The sequence below is a fragment of the Nannospalax galili genome, unplaced genomic scaffold, assembly GCF_000622305.1.
Source record: "Nannospalax galili isolate Female #2095 unplaced genomic scaffold, S.galili_v1.0 scaffold1398, whole genome shotgun sequence".
NCBI classification, from domain to species: Eukaryota; Metazoa; Chordata; class Mammalia; order Rodentia; family Spalacidae; genus Nannospalax; species Nannospalax galili.
Genome location: NW_008342016.1, coordinates 1,302,662 through 1,329,159, shown reverse-complemented (window position 1 = coordinate 1,329,159; position 26,498 = coordinate 1,302,662). Strand labels below are relative to the sequence as shown.

Sequence of the window (26,498 nt, the reverse complement as noted above, 5' to 3'; positions counted from 1 at the left end):
TTAATCCATGGCCAAGACTTCCATCTTTTCTAGTCATAGCTTTCTTTTCATTTTGTGGCCTTTGTTGGAAAAATCTGTGGATCTAGTCTTCTGCTCTAGGTGACTGTCCTACAGTTCCAGAAAAGCACCTAGCTGAGCAGGATGGATGGAGGCAAAAATCCAATCTACCCTCCTCCTTTGCAGTGAACCCTAGCTCAGAACTGCATCCATTCCAAGAAGCTCCTGTTTCTAATCCAAGCAAATTTCCCTTACCCTGCTGGTTGGCTGAGGCTCTACCCTTGCCTCTTATGTATCTGTTATACCAGGAACTAGGAACAACAAGTTCAAGATGTGGGGTAAAAGGATTTACCAGGGGCTGGAAAGATGGCTCAGCAGTTAAGAACACTGGTTGTTCTTGCAGAAGACCTGGGTTCAAATTCCAGCACCCACATGGCAGCTAACAACTGTTGGTAACTTCAGTCCCAGGGGATCTGACAGCCTCTTCTGATCTCCGTGTGCATTGCATGACACGGGTGCACTTACTTACATGTAGGCAAATACATACACATAAAATAAAAATAATAAATAAAAATTTTTTAAAAAAGGATTTACCAGACCAGAATTGATAGAAAAGTATTAACGTATAATACCCACTGTAGAGAGAAACACATTAGGAAAATTGAGAGAGAGAGAGAGAGAGAGAGAGAGAGAGAGAGAGAGAGAGAGAGAAAGAGAGAAAGAGAGAGAGAGAAATACCAGGGAATTAGGTCCCTTTATAACAGTTGAGAGCAATTAGCTGGTCTTGTCTCCTGGGCCATTTGTGTGGGATTATATTTAATTAGATAGGAGGTGGGCAGCCCACTATCTTGTTAGCAGTAAATTCTATACTCTCATTTCTGCTTCCTAAGACTGGCCACTTAGAGTGAGACACAAAGGGTAATCATTAGGAGCTAGCCTCTAATTATTATATACAGTATCACAAGTCACTGGGCCAGGCTCCATGCAGTCAGGGATTGATTGATCTAGTCTTCTGTCTTGGGTTACTATCCTGCAGCTATGTAGTTTGCACTGTACACAAAGGTACCTGGCAGAGCACCACATTAGACTGTTAGGAAGGGAGCGGACTGCTTTTTATTTTGGGGTCTGTTTGTCACTACATTATCTTCTATTGTGACCTTGATCCTGTTTAACACCCTTCAGAGATTCCCCTAAGTTTTAGGATGAAATGCAGCCCTCATAGTATTTTAGAAATAACTTGAGATTTGGACTTTGCCTTCCATCTAGTCTCTCTCCATGTCCCTGTGATCCCTGATCCTCTCCTTCTTACTGAATTGCTTGTACCTCCCCACACGTACCCCTGCTACCATTCCCACCACCCATTGCCCCTATGTTATCACAGGGGGTTTTGCTGCCTGGTAGGTGCATCCCCACTTTCCTTGACTAGCTCTGGCTCTGTTCAATATATTCTTCATGGTCCACTGTTATACTGGGGAAGACCTTCTTTGACTGAGGTCTCTAGCCTTAACTCTCCTCCCATTCTATGTGTAGAGTTAACACTTATCTCTGCTGGAGTGCCTACTGCCCTGCTTTGTTTTGCTCTGGTCATTTGTCCTTCCCTATTGGAGACTGAACATTGTAAAAGCCTTTGTATCCAATGGGACTAGGGCCCTGCACAAAGCAGGCATTCAGTAGATGTTCACTGATTTGGATGCTGCAGACTTCGTCTGTGCCTTCAGGCACTTGTAACTTAGGAAGGTCATGTTGGACAATTCCTGAGAATCAGCAAATAGGTATGTTTTTGACATTTACTAACATGGTACTGTATGTCCAGTATTATTTTGAACAAAAGATAGAAAAATAAAATCACAGAAGAGACCTTTTATCTAGTACAACCTATAGACCAGGCACTGTGCTAGATATGTCTAATTCTTGAACTCTAGCTCTCACAGTCAAATGTGGCATGTATATACCCTTATCTTTCCTAATTAATAGGTAGAGATATGGAAAAGGTTTCACAAGTTGATCCTTACTCAGACTAACCCAGACTTAATGCAAAGGCATCTTCCAATGGGCAGGCAATTTGGGGGCTGCTAGGCAAGTTCCAATAAGCTCAGGAGCTACTGAGCTATTCTTATAGAAGGGAAGCCTGTGTCATGAAACCCAATGGCTTCTAAACTCTGTGGCTCACAGGGTCCATGAGGAGCCCTCAGAAACTACTTAGGGTTGAGGAGGAAGAGGTAGTCAGACTTTTCCATTCCTCACTCCTTCTCCCAGCACTAATATATCTATGGTATGGTTGGGTTTGGAATAAAATTTTTGTTTCGATCTAAAAATACTTGAAGACTGCCTGTCTTGTCTACTTGACCTGACTTCCCCCACCATGGTCCTTCCTCCCTTCACTGTGCACACATGGACACACTGAGCTTGGGAATGAGCAGATGCAGGATCTAAAAGTTCTGGAGCTGCTTAGCTTGACTGTCTCCTGGATTAGCATGTGCAGTGACTCTATGACAAGGGTGACTCTATGATCCAAGAGGATCTTCCGTCTACCCATTCATCTTCTTACAAATGTTCTCAGGAGCCAGAATTAAGGCAATCAGTAATGGTCAAATGGGCTAGCCAGGGAACCACAGCACTGGCATATTAGAGCTTTTATTTCATTCTCATTATCAATAACTAACATTTTTGTTGTTGATCATTTTGTTTTCTTTAGTAGTGTTAGGTGCTTGAACCCAGGGCCTTGTGCATAACAGCAAGTGGTCTACCACTATGTCCCCATCCTTACCTGTTAACTTTTAAGTTGGCACATAGTAGTTTACATATTTATAGATGCAATGTGATAATTCGACGTATGTATACAGTATGTAATGGTAAATAAGTGTAAATAGCATATGCATCACATTGTATGTCTATCATTTCCTTGTGGTAAAAGCTTTTAAAAACCTCCCTTCTAGCTGTTTTGCAGCACACATTGTTAACTATAGTCACTCTACTGTGCAATAAAACATCAGCAACTGTTCTTCCTGTCTCCTCCAACTGTAACCCATTGCCCAGTTTCTCCCCATTCTCCCTAGTCCATGACAGTTTCCAGTAATTTTTTGGAAGGGGTACATTTGAGATTTCATCTTGCTCTCTACATAGCCCAGGTTGAACTGCAACTTGCTGTGTAGACCAGGTTGGCCTTGAACTTTTGATCCTCCTGGCTCAGACTCTATAGGGCTAGTATTGCAGGAATGCACCACCAAGCAGCCTCTGGTGGTTTTTAAGTACAACTTAGTCATAAGATGAGCTGTAGCAATCTTTCAAAAGGAAAACCGATAAAGATAGAAAGGAAAATATTAGCATATCCACTCCAAATGAAGCTGGTTCTGGGGTGAACTCAGAGGTAAAAGAAAGGGTATCACCAATAGCACAGTCTATTGAGCATGTGAAATTACTAAAATTCCTTAATTTATAGAGAGCACTTGGTTACCTGCTTCCTTCAAGTGTAAGAAAGCCTTAGCTCAATTTTAACTAATTCTGCATCAATGCAGAGGAAACTAGAGGGTTTTTCTAAAGAAATTATTTCTTCTTAGAACAAGAACCTCTAAAAGGGACATGGCCATTTATTCTTACAGTTTAATTTGTGCTGTATCTAAAATGCTAAATTTGAAACCACACATTTTACATGCCTTCTTTGTTTCAAAGGTGTGAGTTTTTTTAAACTCTAAGCCAAATACTGGTGTGCTTTTTTTTTTTAACTTATTGGTTGGTTTTCATTACTACTAATGAAAATATATTGACCTGCCTTGCATGCTGAGAGGAAACTAGAATGTAAATGAGCTGAAAGTCAATGCATGTCATTTCCCTAGTTCATAATCTTGAAAACTCACTGGAATATTCTTTATCTAAAGTTACCCATCCAAAAGGATATACATCAAGTTCATGCACACAAGGACCATTGCTTACAGAAGGCATTTTTACTAATGCTAGAAATAGTGACTGTAGCCAGGCATGGTGGCATAGCACACGTCTGCCAACACTCAGGAGGCAGAGGCAGGTAGATCTCTATGAGTTCAAGGCCAGCCTGGTCTATGTAGTGAGTTCCAGGTCAGCTGGGGCTACAGGGAGACCTGTCTCAAAAGGACCAAAAAAAAGAAAAAGAAAGAAAGAAAACAAATAGTGACTGTAGAATGGAAGGGCTAGAATATTAAGCACAATATACTTCTGTTTTCTTCCTGATCATTTTAAGGCGGGAAAGAAAATTTCATGTCTTAATTAGAGATTAGCTCAGCCTCTCTGGACTCCTTTTCTACATGTGGTGTCTTTTGGCTCAAAACCACAATAAAACAACTCCCTTCAAGAGAGTTGGAAGGAACCAGTCTAAAGTACTGTCTCTGAAAGAACTGAAAGGGTATCCTTTCAGGATTCTGCATATGTGTATGTGAGCACCTGTATGTATATATATACACACACACATACATATTAAAACACAGAAAAGTCACATAGCAGTGTTTGCTTCCACTTGGCAATCATTTAGAGTTTAAAAAGTGACAGTTGTCATTACACTTGACTCTTGGAATGTGGCTTCCTCTAAGAGTGATAAATTTAGTCATTGGCTTGGAAATTAGTCATTGGGTTGGAATTTAATCATTAACATCCGATGAGATAAAAGTCTTTTAGGACCTAGAGGACAATGTCCCACACCCCTCCCTTGCTGTCATTTCAGTTTCTTCTGATGAACAGTCATCTGCTGAGGTGGCCTCAAGGAATTAGAATGCTGAAGCAGATGACTGCAGCCTGACCTGCCTGGCTGATTCTCCCTGGGGAGACCTCCCTGGGGTCACAAATAACTTACAGGTTGTACTGGTCAGAGACACTCGATCCATCTCAATCTAGCCTAAAAGGGGTAGGCTAGTGATATTTGATATCAAGGTGCCCCTCCACTGCCATTCTGCCAGATAACTAACATTCTCACTCCTTGCCCACCAAATGCCTTGGGAAAGGGCCCTGGAGCACAGAGATTCTTAGCATCTGCACTGAGGCAGTTGTGAGTAGGATTTCTAGCAGCAGATTCAGACTCTACAATTGAAGGTGAAATGAAAAGTGGCTCAGATTTTAAGATGCACTTTAGCCTGACTGCCCTGGCAATGCTCCCTCTTCTATACAACTGGAGTGGGGAGAATGACACCACTAAGGAGCAGGAAGATCAACTGGAGTGCCCAGGTGCTCAGCCAGTGTGTCACCTTCTTTTCATGTGTTCTCAGTAGAGCCACCAATTAAACTCTATGCCCAACATTCCCCTTGGAAAATAAGTAAGCAAATTATATCCACCCCATGCAGATTATTGTAAAGTAAACACACCAAAAGAGGGTGGAGAGATGACTCAGAATGTAAAAGGCTTGCTGCCATGTCTGATCCCTGCACCCACATGGTAGAAAGACTGAAGTCTGGAGCACAACGACCCTCCCCACCACCTTGTCTTCTGACTTCCACACATGTGCTGTGGCACTTGAGCACACACAACAGATAGTAAATAAATAAATAAATAAATAAATAAATAAATATAATTAAAAAGTAAAAGAAAACACTTAAATGCTTACAATGATGTCTTTCATGTTGTAGAGGCCTGATAAATGGATGTTGTTATTTTTGTGTATAGATAGAGCATAGGAGAAACATCAGCTCAGTCACAAAGGGGACACACTGCACAGTAGGGAAGCCACTCTTTAGACATTCATGTGCTAGTGACAGGACTTTGATCTGGATACTCACAAGTCTGCCATGCCACTGAGATGCAAGAATTGGCAAATAGATCTTGTTATGGAAGCTGAGCATGGTGGTACATGACTAATTCAGTACTCAGGAGGTGAAGGCAGGAGATTGGGAGTTTAAAGTCATCCTGAGATTGAGTTCAAGGTCAACCTGGGCTACATGGTATGCTAGAGAGAGTAGAGAGAGACAGAAAGATAGAGAGAGAAAAAGAGAAAGAGAGAGAGAGAGAGAGAGAGTTTAGGAGCAGGGCCAGATTCAAACTTCCAAATTGTCTGAAAGTAAAGATCCTCATCCTGACACCACAATCTTACATTCTTTCCCCTGTGAATACAATGAAGCCACCAATGTAAAGGAAAGCATTGCTTCTTTCTGGTAATTGTTTCTCTCATTTAGCCTCTCAGACCCTTTACAGAGTAGGAGTGAACATTCTAAAAGTGAACTTGAATTGTGAGGAAGAGGCTTTTCCTGTCAGCATCAGTTAGTTCTCCACCAGAGGCCCTCAGCACTGTTTGAGTGAAGACGATGGTGCAGAGCAGTGCACTCTTCCCTCTGAACTGACCCCTCTGGTATTAACAGTTCCTTTCAGGTTCATAACAGTAATATAAGAATAACTAATATTTACTACTTGAGATCAAGGAGTCAGCCTATTGATTCCTGCCATGAACTGTGACGAGGATGCTGTGTTATGCCCCAACTAGCTTCTGATGTCTTACTGTCAATCCTGGGCTTCCCTTGGCTTATACATGCATCCGTCCTCTGATCTCTGCTTTCATGAACGTTCACACAGTCTTCACCCCATGCAGGTGTCTGTCTCTGAGTCCATGTTTCCTCTTCTCTAAGGACATATCAATATTGCTTTGAGCCTTGTTTAGCCATCACTGTCACAGAACCTATTTCCAAATAAGATGCGCTTGCAGATCCAGTGTGTGATGGTTGATACTGACTGTCAACTTGGCACAACTTAAAATCACGTAGGCCACAACTCTGGATATACCTGTGAAGGCATTTTCAGAGGGGCTTAACTGAGGTGGGAAGACCGAAGTGGGCAGCACAATCTCATGGGCAAGGGTTCTGAACTAAAAGCAAAGGAGAGGGCCAACTGAGCATCAGCAGTCATCTTACCTGCTTCCTGTCCGAAGACGCAGTGTAACCAGCAGCCATCATGCGTCCCTAGCCTTCCCAATGGACTGCACCCTCAAACAATGAGTAAGATAAAAGCCTTCTTCCCTGAAGTTGCATTCATCAAGTATTTTGTCCCAGCAATGAGGAGAGTAACCAATATACCAGGGTTCAGGACTATGGCCCCTTGGGGGAAAAATAATAGCCCATAACACTGATGCAAAAAGAAAGTTAACTAGAACACTCTCTGTTTGTCAGACTCTCTTTGATATTTTTAAGGATTTCCCTAAAGACATGTGAATCCTTCAATAAATAAATCATCTCTTCCTCTTGAAGGCATTGTTTTTTCAGCCTGACCTTAAATATGTGAGAGTTTGTGTGTGTGTGTGTGTGTGTGTGTGTGTGTGTGTGTGTGTGCGTGCCTGTCTGTGTCTATGTCTGGTGTTTGTGTATGTATTTGCTGATCTCTTTTTTATATATATTTTTCTTGAGTTTTTGTGCATTTCATATAATAGATCTTGATCAAATTCAGGCCCCCTCCCCTATCCGTACCCCTCACTGAATTTCATGCATTCTGTCATATATGTTAAAGCCCATCTGGTCAAGCATTTGTACCCAGAGGTCCCTTCATCCACTGGAGTCTAGTCAGCCTGCTTAGAGTAACTCCCCTAAAAAAAAAAAAGATCTATTATCCCTTAGGGCCTGCTACCCATTTCCCCAGTTCTATGCTGGATTTTTTTTTTGTCTGATTGAGCCAGCATGGGTCTTGTGTGTGCTGTCATTGTTGCAAGTTCATATGAGCAGATTCCCAGAGGCCCAAAAGCCTCTGTTTCTTTATGTTCATATACCAGTCCTGGCTTTTACAATCTTTCCACCCTCCCATCCCCTCTTCCACAATGATCCCTGAGTCATGGTGGGTGAGGTTTAATATAGGAGTCCTATCCAGGGACCTGCACACTGCAGTCTCTTATTCTCTAAAACTTCATCAACTGTGGCCTTTATGCATTGTACTCTGTTGTATAAGGAAGTTTCTCTGGTAAGAGTTGAGGGATGTATTAGTTTTCTCTCTATCCCTTGTTCCACTAGGTTCTATGAGCTCAGGTTCCAGTGTAGATGTGTCACTTAGGGCTAGAAATCTCTCAGATATATATTCTCTGTGTGTGACCAGGTGTGGAACTATGTAATAGCCTTCATCTGCTGCAAAAAGAAGCTTCTTTGATGAGTGGTGTACAGTATTCTTGTCTATGAATGTAGGGATCCACATTTAGCATATAGTAAGAAATTTCATTTGTCCAGAGATACGATATAGGATTTTCTCTAGGATCTATGACCTCTCCAGTCATGTGTATTTGGTCATATTTACAGTGCCACCCATGAGTTCCTTCCCATTGGGAGGGCTTTAAGTCCGATTAGATAGCTGTTGATTACCCTCTAGATTAAAGTGCCACTACTGCACCAATAGAGATAGTTTGCTGTGCCAGTCATTGTGGTTATAAGGCTTTACAGCTGGGTTGGACCATTGATTGATTTTCTCCCTTAGCAGCTTATGTAGTATCCTCTAGAACTCCCCATGGCATATCATAGTAAAAACAGTGAATACAGAATAAAGAGAGGGTACTGAAAACTGCTAGAGAGAAACAAGTTACTTATAAAGGAAAACTTATCAGAATAACAGCTGACTTTTCAGTGCAAACTATCAAAGCCAGAAAAGCCTGGACCAATGTATTCCCAGTTCTAAATGACCATGGATGTCTTTGCTGATTTCTGACCAGCACAGCTTACTTAACAAATAGCCCTTTGCTTATTCATAGGGCCAACCTGGAGATTAGCTATGCCAAAGGACTTCAGAAACTGGCAGGCAAACTGAGCAAAGCACTACAGGGCTCAAAGAAAAAGTAAGTATCATGGCAGAGGTAAGGCAAAACTCTTCTTTAAAACATTGAAAGTGACAAATGCCCACGTGCAGTTTCCTCCTACACACGTAGCAGGCACAATCCCAGCAAGCATGGCTTCCAGGTCTTGGGCATTTACTCCAGACCAGGAGCTGTGTCAAATGCTTTGCAGTTGCTCCTGTTTTATCCTCATAAGAACCATTGAGAATTCTTGTTATTAGCCTCCCTTACAGATAAGGCCTTGAGGCGGGAGAATTGAAATAACTCCCCAACCATGAAGTTAATAACTGTACAGCTGGACTCATCCTGGGTCTTCATGACCCCTGAACCCACATTTGTAATTGGCTCGATGATGATATTTCACTTGGGAAATGGTGTTAAGTCAGAAGGTCTTAGAGGCAGGAAGTGTAAATTCTGTATTATCTCTACTCTGTGACTTTTGACAGGAATCTTGGTCTCTCTTCCTCTACAAGGTGGAGTAGTGATATGTGCTCCAATTGTATATGTGAGCATCATGTGGAGTGTGTGGCCATATGCATACTGAATATTAAATGAAATAATGTGTGTGAAGACCTTAACACGCTGGGCTTAAACAATGTTAGCTCACATTCTCCTCAATAGTGGGCAACAATAAAAATGAAGCAGATTCTTTCTTTTGGAAGAGAGAGGATACTGAATTTCTAAAAGTGGTCCATATGATAATCTGCAATGAAGCTTCTTGACTGATGCACGCAGACATGACTGAACTTGCAGTGCTGTTGCCAAGGCTCCTTATGATGAGAGAGAGGGAAAAGACTGGAAAAGAGAAGCTTCTGGAATCCCAGTCCCCACTTCTTAGGCACTACTGTGAGAGCAAATTGCTTAGAAGTTGCTCTGACTCCTAGCTTTGTCTAGTTTTCAGGATACTTTCTTGGTAGACTACAAAGGAGCCAGCATGGCACATGGTTGAGTACAGAAGGCTCTAGTTCTCCCACTTAGCACATGAGTGGTCTGGGACAATTCAGATTTCTCTAAATATCTCTTTAAATTGTAAATAAAGGTGAATGGGGTGATGAACTTGTATGTTTGCAATCCTAGCACTCTATAGGCTAAAACAGGAGAAGTGCCATGAGTTTGATGCCAGTTTAGGCTACACAGTGAGTTCTAAGCCAGTCTAGGCTACACTATGAGAGCTTGTCTCAAAGAAACATAAATAATGATAATAAACATAACATAAATGTAATATATTATTTATGTATACATTGTACATAAATGTATTTTATGTATAAATAAAATAAATGTAGATAAAATATATCCCTGATCCAACCCCAGCTTCAAGGCCTAAAAACCATATCAATGACCAGCACAGCAAACGACATTGGTGCAGTAGTGGCACTTTTTTTTTTTTTTTTGTAGCGGCACTTTTTCTTGGTGGCAATCAACAGCTACCTAATTGGACTTAAAACACATTTGATGGGATGAAACTGATGTCTGGTTCTATAAACCTAGCCAAATATGCATAGCTGGAGAGGTCATAGGTCTTAGAGAAAACCCCAAGGCTTGCATATCCTTAGACAAATGTAATTTCTTACTATGTACAAAATATGGATCCTTAAATTTACAGACAAGTATCCTAGTCACCACCCATCAAAGTAGCTTCTTTTTCAACAGAGATTATTACAGTATTACAGAGCTACACCACTAGTCACACACAGAGATTCTCTGTGAATTGCCCAAGCTTAAGTGCACATCTAGGATCCAACCTCTACACCTAAGACTCATTGAACACAGAACAAGGGATGAAGAGAACACTAATGCATCTTCAATGCTCATCAATGAAACTGCCTCATGCAAAGGAGAGCCAGGAACACAAAAGGTCACAAATAGCCAAAATGCAGAGAATAAGAATCAGGAGAATGTGGGTCCTTGGACAGGTCTCCTATATTGAGGTCCACCCACCCGGGCGGGGTTCAGGGACCATTGTGGAAGAGTGGGCAGAGAGATTGTAAGAGCCAGGGAGGAAGTGGATGACTATAAAGAAATAGTCCTACAGGGTCCTGGGACCCTTATCATACAAACCTACAGCAATGGTGTCAGCATACTCAAGACCCATGCAAACTCGGGCAGACAAAAACCCAGCACAGAATTGCGGAAATGAACAGAAAGCCCCAATCTTAGTTGAAGAATTATTGGCAGCTGATTGCTGCTGAGTGAGGAAGAACTGGTCTTCTTAAAGGGAAGGACCCTAGATAGTCCGACTGAACCTGGGTGGATGAACTTGTACTGAAGGACATCTCAGGACACTAACTTCACATAATAGCCCTTAATACAAATAATAGAATGTATGAACTCCAGTGAGGGGGGGGCTATGGGAGGGTGCCAAAGGAGAGAGGGATATAAAGATAATTTTATGTATAAAATACACAAAAATTCCATAAAAATTTTTAAAAAGAATATCAAATATCTGTCCCCTACAGTTACTGGATTAAATGAAAGAATACAAGGGGACTTAGAAGAGCCATTGGCAAAGAACATAAACTCCATGAATGCCTAGTTTTTTTATGGTTTTATTTTCACTCTAATTACTCAATTACCTCCTAAAGAATGAAGTGGAGGGGTGCAAAGACATGTGAGTCCCATCATATTGCAACCCTGCATCCAAAGAGTTGGCATGTTCAGAAAGTTCAATGAACCAGCATTAGTGTAGTATTTGATAATAAATATTAATTGAGTATTTCTTTATACCAAAATCTCTTAGATACTTGTATAAATATCCCAGTGTGTTTTTATTTTATGAGCTAAGTTAAATAAGGGTCGGGAAGTGAGTGAGTATTCCAGGGTCATGCAGAACACTTGGGGCTAAGAGCATCTGCTTTTAGACCTGGATACCAGGCTGAAGCCAACATGACGTATTTCCTGCCCTGCTATCCAGCAGCTGTGAGGAGCAAATGAGAGGTTTTTTCCTAAAATGTTCCTCATATCCTTTTTAAAACAACTGCATTTGGTTTGATTTACGTGCCATAACAGGCACTCTCTTGTTTGCTGGAGTCCTCTCCCTGCTATGGGAGAGGATAACACCACCACCACACTTCCTAACCCCTCAGGGACAGGGCAGTGCTGCTGCCCTTTGTGTTCTGTGGATATAGCTCACAGGATCAGGAAAGATATGAGGCTAGCCTAAAAGTCAGCATAGCCCGGGAGCCAGACTCCAAGAGCAGCACGCAGGACGGGACGGGGGACCTGGAGTCAAGTCTTCTGTCACTCACCTCCTCAAAGACTTTATTCATCTGTAAAGTGAGGAACCTGAAAAGATTGTCTTTGAGAATCTTCTAAAATCCCACCACTCACCTTTTCCCTTCCTTGGCTGCTTATTTCACTGGTTTTCTGAAAACATGAAATTGAAGATGAAAATCTCAATGAAAAAAGAAATGACTGGGGAAACAGCAGTGTGTATAATATCTGTAGTGTGAATAAATATCCTGGAATTTAATCTCATGGAGAAACTGCAACACGAGCAAGAGCAATGAATGTGGTGGTGAAGGCAGTGGGTGGAGAGTAATGCTTGATTTCTCGGCACTTACTGGGAAAATGATGCCCACCCTTGTCCCCACCTGTCTTTGTCTAGTTGTCTCAGCAGTGCCTGGGCCTGGGCTTCTGAGGGCATGAAATCCGCAGCTGACCTGCATCAGTGAGTGCTCCCAGTTACACCCTCCCTCCCCATGCCCCTCTACCTCCCCACTCCCCAAGGGATGCTTCAAGCTCAAGGGGAGGTATAAATATTTTAAGTGGGTGGGGCACAAATATTCCACTTAAACTTGCACTAAACAGACATGCTATAACATGACATTTCATCTCCTTAGAAAGTGATTCGGACAGTAGATATAAACCCTAGGACAATGATTGTCTGTCTTTATGTTCTATTTCCAGGAAACTTGGCAAAGCAATTGAGTTGGAAGCAATAAAGCCAACTAATCAAGTCCTGAGTGTGCAAGAGAAGAAAAGAAAATCAGTGAGTTGGAGCCTAAAGCAAGATTTCTAGGACTGGGCATATAGCTCAGTGGTAGGGCACTTGTTTGCATGCCCAAGGCCCTAGGTTCAAACCCCCAAATAATAAAACATTACTTTTAAAAAAGCTAGCTGGGTATGGTGGCACAGGCCTTTAATCCCAACACTCCAGAGGCAGAGGCAGGTGAATCTCTGTGAGTTCGAAGCCAGTCTGTTCTACATAGTAAGCTCCAGGCCAACTGACCAGGGCTACTCAGTGGGACCTTATTTCAAAAACTCCCCCAAAATAAAAAAATTAAAATAAAAAGGTAGCCAGGCATGGTGGCATACACTTTTAATCCCAGCACTTGGAAAGCAGAGGCAGGCTGATCTCTCTGAGTTCCAGGCCAGCCAGAGCTATATAGTGAGACCCTGTCTCAAGAAAAAGAAAAGAGAAAGAAAAGAAAGGAAGGGACGGAGGGAGGGAGGGGGAGGGGAGAGAGAAAGAGAGAGAGAGAGAGAGAGAGAGAGAGAGAGAGAGAGGAGTATTATCTTGCATGCCTGTAATCCTAGCACTTGGATGGTGGAGGCAGGAGGATCAGGAGTTCAAGTTCATCCTTGAACTACATAGCATTCTCAGTGCTAGCCTGGGCAGCTTGAGGCTTTGCCTCAAAAGACTAAGAGACTACAGAAGTAAATAAACAAACAAGATTTCTGTCAATTTAAAAGTGATATTGGGTCTTAAGAATTTGTCATAATAATAATAATAATAATAAACACAACTAAGATGCAAATATGAGGATGTTTGTTAGAGCAGTGTGGTTTTTTTTTCTTTGTTTTTTAATAAATATTTTTATTTTCTTTGAGCATTTCATACAATATATTTTGATCTTATTCACCCCCTATTCCTCCCCTTAACTCTCCCCAGATCCCCTCTATTCCCCCAATATCACGTTCTTTTTTTTAATTAAAAAAAGTTTTTAAAGTACGCCAGTGTTGTGCTGTGCCCGCAGAGGACAGAAGAGGGTGTTGGGGCCCCTGGAACTGGAGTTATAGACAGTTATTAGCTGCCATGTGGGTGCTGGGATTTGAACCCAGTTCTTCTGCAAGAACAGCCAGTGCTCTTAACTGCTGAGCCATCTGTCCAGCCCCTCCTCTTTATTTCTAAATGTAATAACCCATTGACCTTAATTTGTGTTGTCCATAACCCATCAACCTTAATTTGTGCTGATCATACACTTCTGGGTACAGAACCATCCACTGGAGCATGGTCTACCTATCAGGAGTCACACCCTTAAAGAAAACTGACTCTCCTCCCCCAGAAGCCATCAACTGTCCATAGCTCCTCAGTTAGGGGTGGGGGCTCATGAACCCCTTCCCACTCCATACTAGAATGTTGACTGGTTTGTTCTTGTACAGGTCTTGTGTAGGTAGCCATTGGTGCGGTGAGTTCCATTAGTGCAGAGGTCCTGTCATGTCCATAAAACACGGTTGTACTCTGGACCTCCCTGACTTCTGGCTCTGACAATCTTTCCAGCCTCTCTTCTGAGATAGTTCCCGAGCCTTGGGGAAGGAGTGTGTGAGCACTGCACAGTCATTTATGCTCTACACTTTGACCAGTTGGGAGTTTCTGCATAAACCACCATGGACTGAAGAAAAAAACTTTAGAGCAGTATTTGTAATAGCAAACAAGTAGAAACTACTTTATCATTAAAACATAAATTATAGGGGCTGAAGAGATGGCTCAGCAGTTAAGAGCACTGACTATTTTTGCAGAGGACCCGGATTTGATTCCCAGCATTCACATGGCAGCTAGCAACCATCTGTAACTCCAGCTCTTGGGGATCCAATGCTCTCTCCTGGCCTCTGTGGGCATTGAACTACACGGGTATACTTACAAACATGCAGGGAATATACTCATACACACAAAATAAATAAATAAAATATTAAAAATAAATTAAAAAATGACAGTGAAGTCAAGCAATAGAATACTGTGCAGTCATTAAAAGACTTATGGAAGGGCTGGAGCTATAGCTCACTGACCACATACTTGCCTGGCCTGTCCAAGGCCTTGGAGTCAATACCTAGTACTGCAAAAGCAAACAAACAAACAAAATCTTATTATGGCTCATCAGTTAAGAGCACTTGCTGCTCTTGCAGAGGATCAGGGTTTGAATACCAGCTCCTATGTCAATTAACTCACAACCACCTATAATTCCAGATCCAGGAGTCCAACGCCCTCTTCTGGCCTCAAGCAGCCACACTCACATTCACACACATACCCACAAACATACATGCCTATACATATACATAAGAAAAATAATAAAATAAATCTTTAATTATATGTAGTGTTAAATAAAAAAGCAAGATGAATAAACAATACGATCTCAATTTATAAAATAAATAAGTGTATACATGCATAGAAAAAAACTGGAAAGACTCTCCAAAATGTTAATAAGAATTACTTTGAGATGATAAAATCAGAGGTTATTTTCGATTTTTGTACTTTAAAACAGGATTTACAATGTTATTAACTCTATTGTTAAGCTGTGTTCTGAGTCCTATAAGAACAATTTTTTTCAAAAGAGGCATTTCTACTCCTAGCAGTGCAGGATTACATAAAGTTCATAGCAATTGCAATTCTCAAATATCCTTAAAATCAAAGGAAAACATTGAACTCTTCCTCCAAGACAGCTGGCCCTTTTGTAGCATGCCTTCTGGGGCTATGTCTTTCCTTCCAGAACAATTTCTCCTGTGCTTCTTCCCTGTCCCTCTGTGCATCACAGCGGTTACCCACTTTAAACAATGTTTCCAGGCCATACCCGTGGCTATTAATGAATGCAGCAGGGCTCTGACAGGGGTGGAGTCAGGACCAAGTACAGATAAGAAGTACCAGAGCCTTTCCCAGAGATCCTGGGCATGGCAGGGGAGGAGGTGGGAGGATGGTCACTGGAAGAGTGTTTCAGGTTGGCTGTCAGTCAAGAAGACAAGGGGAGTTAGGGAAGTTCAGATAAAAATGAAAATAAATTAAACGTAAATTCATTAAATGGAGTCAGGAAGTAGAACTGGTATTTGTGTATGCATATGTTCCACTACAATGGATGTCTAATGGAAGGCTAGGGTAATGGGTAGAAGTTTACAAAAATTATTTTGAAATAATACAATGATCTGTCTTTGCCAGCCAACTTTATAAAAACCAAAGCTAACCTATGTTTCATTAATTACAAATATTTTACATACCATGTGTCCTAGCTTGCTTTTCTGTTGCTGTCATAAACACCATGACCAAAAGCAACCCGGGGAGGAAAGAGTTATCTTACAGCTTATAGTCCATTGTTGAGAGAAGCCAAGGCAGAACTGAAGGCAGAACTGAAGCAGAGACCATGGAGGAATGCTGCCTACTGGCCTGCTCCCCCTGGCTTGCTCCCCCTGGCTTGCTCAGCTACTTTTCTTATACAACTCAGGTCCACTTGCCTGGGGATGGCACTGCCTCAGTAGACTGAGCCCTCCTACATGACTTAGCAATTAAGAAAATACCTCACAGACATGGCCACAGGCCAATCTGATGGAGGAAGTTCTTCAATTGAGGTTCCCTCTTCTCAGGTGTATCAAGTTGACAACTGAAGCTAATGATGACACCATATAATACTATAATAATTACACCTCCTCAATATCATAAATTAGGCAGTGCTGTGACAGTTTGTCACAGTGCATTAGGCAGTTGATAGCATCACCTTCCAAACTGTCCCTATTGCTCTTCTGTATCGCCCTCTCACTGTACCTTGTCCTCCTACTCTCTTACAAATCATTAAATTTTCTTTTTAAAAGAGAACTTACTCTATATCCCAACCACATCCATGGAGTCAAAAAAGGCATGGTGTGCAAAATAACTTAGTTTGTGTTTCTTACAATAAACCATGTATTCTATATTTAACCACTGGGAAAAATCAAAGCAAGGCACTTACTCATCTGGATGATCTACTGAGTCTGTGGTCCAAGGACAAAAGGTTCTGCCCTAACTTATATCTGCCCTCTCCACGGGTTTACGTAGATGCCCCTTCATCACCATCATTAGTATTTTGTTGTCTTTCTTTATTTTGAGATGGGGTTTCATTCTGTAGAGCAGGTTGACTCATAACTCACTATGTATCCTAGCCTGGTCTCAAACGTCTGATGAGCCTGCTGCCTCAGTCTACTGAGTGCTAGGATTAGCACAGGAGCCACCACACCCAGAATCCATCATTATCATTACTATCTCCTCTTTGCAAGTTAATTATGATGAAGAATGTGGTCTCTTTGAAATTAAAGTAATAATCACACCAGGGGCAGTGGAGACAGTGAAATTAACATTGCAAGTTATTGATTCTCATGGTATGGTTGTTTTCATCACATGGATTGATGTTGAAGTGGATGTGATGGGATATAATGGGAACATCTGCTGCAACATTGTGTGTGTGTGTGTGTGTGTATGTGTGTGTGTGTGTGTGTGTGTGTGTGTGTGTGTGTATGCTTTTCACATTGTTACAGATTAGAAATCATTGTTTTGCAAATCATGTCAAGAGACACTTGACATGGAGATCAACTCATCTGGATACTTTCCTCAGGAAATGTGCCTATTACAGGATTTTCAATGAATGATGGATCCTGTGAATTATGGGATTTCCAATGAATTGTGATTGAGCCAGAATTAACAAGCAGCACTGTGGCTAGCTGAGTTAGTTAAGGGTGTTGTAATAAACACCATGATCTGGGTGGGTAGCTTAGAAATGACAAAAACGTATTTCTCACAGTTCTAGAGAACTTGAACTCTAGGAGTTTCAAGACCAAGGCACAGGTAGATTTGGTTTCTGGTGAGGGATTGCTGCTTTAGCAATGTCCGTCTCCTTGCTGCATTTTCCCCTGGTAGAAGGAGTGAGGCAGCCCTTCAGACCTCTTATAATCCATGTATGAAGGTTCTGCCTTCATGATCCATTCACTTTCCAAAGTTCCATCTCTAAATACTACCGCTTTGCAAGAATAGGTTTCAGCCAACGAGTTTTGGGAGTCACAAAGATATAGTCAACAGCGGTGACTAAGCAAAAAAGCAACACATTTTTTTTTCTGTTTTTCTCTTCACTAGCTTAATAATGAAGTTGAAAAAACAGCAAATCTTGTTATTAACAACTGGAATCAGCAAATTAAGGCAAGTATGGACATATGTCATTTGTATAAATTCAGTTTTTAGGATTGAAGTTTTTTGGTTTTGTACACACGTTTTTCTATGTACTGGTTGAATTATTACATAGATGCACCTTTCAAACAAAGAAGAAAATTATCAAAATATGTTATTATTTATAGGTAACATTTACATATCATTTATTATGTCCAAGGGCTGAATATTTATGTATTTAATCATCACAACAACAAAAGTGATATTTGACTGCATTGTCTTATTTTACATTTTAATTGTCTGACACAGAAAATTTAAGCAATTTCAAGACTACACATCTGGTTAATGGCTGAGCCAAGAATTCTTAGTAGTTCATGGATTCATGGAGTCACTGCTCTGCATCCACATTCTATTGGCTGCCTCTCTGTGTAATTTGAAATGTGAGGCAAGTAACAAAATACTACTTGGGATTATCATTTGTGTAAGGGTGTTGGTGAACTCTCCCTTGCTAGGGAGGGGGCATAGAGAAGAGCATACAGTGACATGTCAAGGGCAGTACATATGTTGATTCTACAAGTAGATATGGTCCAGCTCCTGTACATACTACTGAGGCATGATCCTTACTTTCAAGTACTTGGTAACTTAGTTGGCTACTTAACATATACAGGAAACAGCCAATGGATTCTTCTAGAGAGAAGAATTGTGATCTGAGATGAGAAGATAAAGAATTCCATTATTGGTTCTTAAGCAAGAGAAATAGCAAGAGATGAGGTCTATATGTACAGAAGATTATTCTAGAATAATCTAGTGCAGGAGGAGTTCACTTTGGGTAGGAGGGATTGGAGGCTGAGGAATCTGCTAAGAAAACCCAGTGATACCCTTGAAGAAGAATTGAACTCTTCCTGTTTCATCTCCCAAGTGTTAGTATCCAAAGAGAATCTTTGCAAGTAAGAAGTCACCTGCCCCAAATAACCAGAAAGTCCCTCAGGAACAGCTGCCCCAAGGCTCCCTTCTAAAGCTTCATCTGTAATTGAAGACTCCAGAAACCAGGATAGGAAATGTTTAAGACGCAGATTTCTATACCTGCAGTAGTTGTGCTAATAAAAAGAGGCTCATGAGAGTCACTTTAATAAAAACACATTTTAAGTTGGAGAGAAGGATCTGGAAATCCTTAGCTCAGTAGCTAAGAGCACTGTATGCTCTTGCAGAGGACCTGGATTTTGCTCCCAGCACCCACATGGTGGTTAACAATTGTTGGTAATTCCAGTTCTAGGGGATCTAATGCCTTATTTTGGTCTCCATGGACATCATAGGACAGCGATGCACTGACACACCTACAGGCAAAACACTCATACACATAAAATAAAAATTAAAAAAATTTTAAAGTCCAATAAAACATCCAATCATTTGTTTCAAATTTAAGTCTTAATTTTCTAAGCTTTGTTAAAAGGGATTTGTTTTGAAGAAACACTTATCTTTAAATACTCAGCTTTCACAGGAAATTCAATACAATGAACCAAAAGCCAGAAAAAATGCTCCAGATCTGTAATTGCTTCAAGGAACAAAAACCACCTTTTCTTATTTTCTAGGTTCTGATAAATCATTTTTCTAAATAAAATTATTCTTATGAAGCATGACAAAGAAATTATACAGCATAGAATTCTCGAGCTGTAATCATTTCCTCCCTAGTTACAATTCAAGAGATTCAGTGTGTCAGTCATGAAATGCAGTCTGCTTTGCAAAGCCTTAAAGGGCCAAGTACTTTGGCCTCACACTCACTTATCAGCAGGCATGTGACCCGTTGAAGGTACAGGAAAAGGCAGTGAGCTACCTGGTCCTTGAATTCCCTCTTTTAGAGCCTTCACAGTTCAAGAAAAATAGTATGCTGTGCCTGTTTCCCAACGCTAGAGCCCTGAGCTTCCCCTTCATTATTCATTCTCTAGTCTGAAAGCTTAATCTGGGCATGACGGAGCATACCTGCAATCCCATCACTCAGGAGGCTGAGGCAAGAGAATTGTGCATTCAAGATGACTAACCCTCTTGCATATACTCCAAATCATACACAGTAGTTCTCTGAAAGTTTGCTATATTTTAGGCACATTTTGAGATGAAGATGGAAACAGAGAAGTAAAAATTTACAATCATTCAAACAGACCTCATTCCAAAGCAGAAGAGTTTTTGTCTGAACATCAGTTTTTGTTTCTTTTTTTTCTTGTTTGTATGTTTTTGACTCTAGGCTAAGAAAAAGTTAATGGTGAGTACCAAGAAGCATGAAGCACTTTTCCACCTTGTAGAAAGCTCCAAGCAATCTGTGACTGAGAAGGAGAAGCAGAAGGTAAGCTCTCATGGCCACTGGCACATGTGGCTTGGAGATGTGGCTCCTTTCCCTCAGCTGGGGACATGGGGAACTACTGGCTGGTCCCTCCCTTCGTCTGAAGGTTTGTGAAGCACAAATAAGAATTCCTAGTCGTCTGTGGTCCACATATATTTTTGAAAAATATCACCGACATGGTGACTGATGATGTCCAAAATTTTATAGAGAATTCTATTTTTTAAAGATTTATTTATTTTTATTTTATGTGTATGAGTGTTTTGCCTACATGTAGGTGTACCACATGCATACCTGGTGCCTGTGGAGACCATAAGATGAGATTGAGTCCCTTGGAACTGGAGTTACAGATGATTACTGCCATGTGGGTGCCGGGAACTGAACCTGGGTCTTCTGCAAGAGCAGCAAGTGCTCTTAACTGATGAGCCATCACTCCAATCTGCAAATTCTAATTTTTAAAAAATCTCAGCTCCTACTCCAAATAAGTAAATACATATATACCTTATATTTATAGGCAATATATAGTATATATAGCAATATAGTTTATATATTATATTGATATGGCATGAGTGTTATAAAACAAAAAGTAAGAATATTTACAGGATGAAATAGTGATAAAATAGTATTTTAAATGGTTGGCTAATCATGAAATGTTCATATAACAAGGAAGTAATAATCATTATATAAGTATGTAAGCAAGATACATCCTTGGGGTAAGGTATAGAACTAATCACAGTAAATATAAATTCATACTTCTACTAGTCCTCTTGACAATTTCAACTTTTTAAATAATCGATTAATTAAATTTTACATCAAGTTCATGTCAGATCTCCCTACATCATCTTGGTTTCTTGCTTTTCCATGTGAGCGATGATGTGCTATAATGAGGAGTAGAAAGAGCGTCCACTGTAATTTGTTTTGTTTCTTTGCATTTGTATTCTTCATGGTGACATCCATCTAAGGTTCCTGACAGAAATATTTTAGAAAGACTTCTGTGCACTCTGTGTATATTAACTTAACTAAAGCTAGATAATACATGTTTGCATATGTACGGCCCAGGCACATGTCAGTGGTCACAAGTCTCAGGATGCTGACAGGGAAGGCCTTTGTGAGGCCCAGAGCAGCTCCTTGTGTTGCAGAATCCCTGCTTCCCCCAAGGCCATTGCAGACTCCACGCCTGTGCACAAGTGGGCACCAGTGTTAAGTCATGGATTAAGCAAGAGCAAGCTTGATAGCTGCGTTCTTAGGCAAAAAACAAACACAATGTTGAGGTCTGGAGTAAAATCTCTGCTTATACCCTCAAAGATTCTAGCCTATGGTAGGTGGCCCATATTAGAAATTTTAAAAATTCCATATTTTCTCCAAAATATGAAGTCTCCCAAAATATGAAGACTGCCAGCTTCAGTCCCAAAGATTCTTTTTTTTTGCATTTTCATAAATTTACATACATGAAAAACACAGTCTACTAGCACAAGTAAGTTACTCATTCTTTTTTCATTATAATTTTTCATACTAGACCTAAGAATTTCCTGCTTATCAGAAAGCTTAAAAAAAGATACATAATGTCACTGAATGCCAAAGACAGAATAGACAGAGACTGCTTTGAAAATGTCACAGCAGGGGCTGGAGAGATGGCTCAACGGTTAAGAGCATTGGCTGCTCTTGCAGAGGACCTGGGTTCAATTCCCAGCACCCACATGGTGGCTACGAACCGTCCTTAACTCCAGTTCCAGGGGAATCCAAAGCCCTCTTCTGACCTCTGCAGCATTGTATGACAAGGGTGCACTCACATACATGCAGGCAATACAGTCATACACATAAAATAAAAATAATAAATAAAATATTTAAGAAAAAAGAAAATGTCACAGCAAAATTAAAGCAGTACCTAAGCCCTTGAAAATGAATCAGTCTCTGTCTTGTAATTAATTTATTACCTCTCTATCTAGAAGCTAGCAAAATAGAATGAATTTTATGTCAGATGCACAGAGGAAAAGATCTGTGTGATGGCTTTTCTTCCCATGCCTTAGCCCCATTCATAGTTTAGAGTTTCCTTTTAGACATAAGCTTATTCTAGTTAATAATAATTCTGGTTCTATGAAGGCTAGAGAACATATTCTCGCCCCCAGGTATACTTAGAACAGATGCTACCAAGATCTGGGCAGAGTGTTCAGGAGGAGTCATATTCTTTTTTGTTTTTGTTTCCTTTTTTTAAATTTTTTTTGAATTTTTGTGTATTTCATACCCAACAACATAATCCCCCTTATACCCCCCTTCCCCGTTGGCACCCTCCTGTAGTCCCCCTCCACACTGGATTTCATGTATTCTGTCATTTATGTTAAGACCTATTGAGTCAAATTAGTGTCCCCTGACATCCCTCAGTGCAAGTTCTCCACTGGGATCTAGTCAGCCTATCTAGAGTCACTCCCTTAAAGATCAGCTGTCCCTCACCCAACAGTAATCAGCTGCCCAATAGTTCTTCTGCTAAGATTGGGGCCTGATGCCCATTTCTACAATTCTATGCTAGGTTTTTGTCTGCTTGAGTTTGCATGGTCTTGTACGTGCTGACAGCATTGCTGTAGGTTCATATGAGCAAGGCCTAATAACACAACAATGACTGGCACAGCAAACCACATTGGGACAGTAGTGGCACTTTTATCTTGGGGGTAGTCAATAGCTACCTAATTAATCCCAAAGATTCATTAAAAAAAAAACAAACAAACAAACAAACAAAAAAACGAAAATTGTCTTTGCAAGTGGATGTATCATTTCATCGGAACAAACTATTAGTCGGGTAACTTAAATTCATTGTTAGCAAGATTTGGAAGGTTCTTATTTTTTCACGTGTCAGTCTGCACAGTTTGAAACTATTCTAACAAGTGTTGAGTAATGAGCAGTCTCAGAGGAAGCTAACCCACAATATGTAAAAATGTTCAGCACCAGGACATGCCCAGGCCTTCTGAGCCCTCATTAGAAGCTATTCTTCCTTGATATCAAGCAATAAGGGGAAAAAAGAAAGCTGGCACAGCTGGGTAGTGAATTTCCCCTTCTTTCCTTCATTAGCAGCTTTCCTGGGAGGTAGAAATCAGCAGGGCCTTCCACCCACCTTCCCACAGGGGGCCTGTAGCAATGACCTTTCCTGTGCTTACTTTACAGATTCCCTCCTACCTTTACTGCTCAGTCTGGTAGCTGTTGTTTTTGATCCTAAAGCCTAATACCTGACACTGCTTTCCTTTCTCATGCACATGCAAGTGCCCGGCACAGCATGAGCCATTCCTCTGCACAGCTCAGTAGTTCTTCCTGTTTTCGTGCTTGGCCTAAACCTCATTTCTCTTCTCACTTCCATCTTTACCACCTACCCTCAGAGGACTAGCATGTTTCTTACCTCACATAGACAACAGAAGACAGCAAAGCCACCTGCCTAATCAAGTAATTTTATCTGCATGTGTGCAAGGGAGAGCCTAATTCATCCCATGCTCCAAGTGTATGCCACCTCCCACAGACTCTACTAATTACCCCTCTGCTGTGTCATAGCCACCCCTCCCCCTTGCAATGGTTTTTCCATCAGTCCTCTCAATCCGCAGCCCATCTTAGTCTGTTCTGGCTGCTATAACAAATTGCCAGCTTGAACAACAGAACTGATTCCTTGTAGCTCTTTTTTTTTTATTAAATAGAATAATTTTATCCTAATTAACTCACAAATAAAAACATCACACAGTTAGTTAAAGGAAGCCACTTAAACACTTGTCCAATCCCCAAATCAGTGAATTTCTATACTGTTAGAATGGCCATAGTTCTGGAAACCTGTATCAGGGAACCAGAATGGTCAGATTCTGGTAAGGATCTCCCATGCTGCAGACTACAAACCTCTTGCTATATCCTCATAAGGCAAAGGGAGATAGATCTCTGGGGTTCCTTTTATTAGGGCACTAATCTCATTCCTGAGGGCTCAGTCTCAAGACCTGATCACTTCCCAGAAGCCCTCATCTCCTAATACTATCACCTAGAGAGACTGTAATGTAGCACAGGAAATTCAGCAGCACTCATGCATTCTCTCCAGTGTACTTCCTGTCTTGGGAGAGCAGGAAGGCTCAGAGACCACTTTTCATGGCCCAATTCCTATAACTATCATCTTCTTTTTCTACACTAAGATTTATTAGAAAGGTTGTCTGTGCTCTATCTCTACTTCATCATCTCCTACTCATTCCTCAAACCACCCAAATCAAGCTCTCCCAGACATTCTGGAAGCTCAGAGTGTTCTTACCACTGAATACAATATCCACCTCCTGAAAGCCAACATTCCAATATTTTTCTTACCTTACTGAACTTACTGGAAATGGGGGACTAAATTCCTGACAAGCAGACAAGGCCACTGATAAGTAATAAATATGGTTTCTTGTCTGAGACAAAAGCCTGTGGGCCCCCTCTCAGGCAGCAGGGACCCCCCTTTCTAGTTGACCAGTTGGGCGTTTAGTTCAGAGGAAGTCCAGACCTGGACACGACTCAGCTTGGAGCAGTAGCCTATCAGTCTTCTTTGTGTAAACTGACCAATCCAAAATTAGGGGAAGGGGACCTGCCCCCATATAACCAAAAATAGTAAAAAGGCCCAGCCCTCCTGGGGGCTTTGGATTTTTAGTTTCCTAGGCCTCCTTCCACTTGTGGAGAGCTTTTCTTTCAGAGTGTGTGCATGCAACATGTTTCTTTACTTTTAATAAAGTTTGTTACCTGTTGTTTTCTGCTGTGTCTGAGATTTTTTCCTGCCTTTGAATTCTTTGATTTGCAGAGGAAACACACCAGATCAAGATCCCTAGACGATAACAAAAACACTGCCCATGGTTTAGCCCCTCCTCTGGAGACACCCTCTCTGCTTTTAACTTTAGCAGTATCTCACTTGAGTTTTTTCCTGCCTCTATGGAAATTTTATCTTAGGTTTGTTCTGCCTGGTTTTTATATACTGTATTGCTGTATCTGAGAATTTTTCTCCCAGCCTCTCTGTTTAATTCACTATTGTGTCTCCAGTGCCCAACATAGTACTCTCAGTATCAGGTACTCAACAAATAACAGATACTCAGTCAACACACTCCCAAGGCTTCAACCACACTATCAACACTGACAATGCCCAGATTTTTATCTCTAGTCAAACCAGTCTCTAAACTGCTTCTTGGTGCCTCTAAAATCGCTTCTTTCTAAGAAAGATAATTTTATTTCTGTGTTTTCTGTGTCTTTACATATCACTACTTGCCACATCCTCTCAATTCTAAACCCTAAACCTAATGTTTCTTGAGCTTATTTGCATATGCCTGTCTCCCTGCCATGGTTCTCTCCCAGGTCATCATTTGCCTGGATTACTGCACCTAACAAATGTGTCCCTTGGCCTGGCCTTCACTGTTGCCTCTTACTGTCCCTCACTTACAGGGTGGCTGTCCTGAATCTTGAGTCAGAATGTATCATTCTCTTTTGAAACATCTTCAGAGATTTTCCTGTGACTTCAGAGCATGCTGTGTCCTTTGTTCTATGACCTTTTAAGCTCTCCCCCAACTTGACCTTGTCTACTGCTCCATCGATGCTTCTCATTATTTTCCCTTTCTATGTACTTTAGTCTCATGAACTTTGATTTCTGTACCAGACCATGTTTCACCCCATAATTCCTACTTTTGTTTTAGGCTTATTCAAACAGCAATCTTCCATTCATTTTTCTTTCTCTCACTCCTTTTTAGCACCCATTACATGAAAAGTCACAGATGGAATGTCATTTTAATTCCAAGATTAGTTTAGGTAGTTGCCCCAGTGACACCCAATCATTCCTGTCAACCGAGGATTCCTGGGACCTGTCACACAGAAAGGCAAAGGCCTGTGCACATCTCTAACTAGTGAAAGAAGCTTGTCTTTTCTCTACTTCCAAAGCCTAGCCCATGCCACATTGTGAGTACTCAATAAATGTTGGGTGACTAAATGAATGTTTCTTCCTAGAAGAAGAAAAGAGGAAAGAAAAAGCTCACTCCTGAGAAATTTTAGTAAAGGAAGTTTCTTTTAAAAAGCCTAAGAATCTATATCCTTTATTTAGGTCTATTTCCTATAAATCTGTTGTTGTACCTCATCCACTGGACCCCAAAAAGACCACCGAAGACCCAACACACCAAAATGCAAAAGGAAAGGTTTATCGTTTATTCGGGCTTAAGCTCGGGTTCTCAGACCTCACCAACTCAACAGATCCGTGCTGAGAGCCCAGAGTAAGGGAGAGTGGAGCCTTTTATAGGTTTTAGACAAAGAGAAGAGGGGGATACCAAAGATACATTTTGGTTGGTTCAAGGAGCCC

At 41.0% G+C, this 26,498-nt stretch overlaps 1 protein-coding gene across 1 annotated transcript in view; it reads left to right on the top strand.

Moving 5' to 3' along the window:
• Nostrin (nitric oxide synthase trafficking) overlaps positions 1-26,498 on the top strand; it is a 69,830-nt gene that overhangs the window by 13,999 nt on the left and 29,333 nt on the right. The window contains exons 3-7 of the mRNA XM_008837816.2: positions 8,664-8,747; positions 12,349-12,411; positions 12,651-12,732; positions 17,827-17,889; positions 20,093-20,191. Of these exons, the coding sequence (XP_008836038.1) occupies positions 8,664-8,747; positions 12,349-12,411; positions 12,651-12,732; positions 17,827-17,889; positions 20,093-20,191 (391 nt within the window). The remainder of the gene's footprint in view (positions 1-8,663; positions 8,748-12,348; positions 12,412-12,650; positions 12,733-17,826; positions 17,890-20,092; positions 20,192-26,498) is intronic.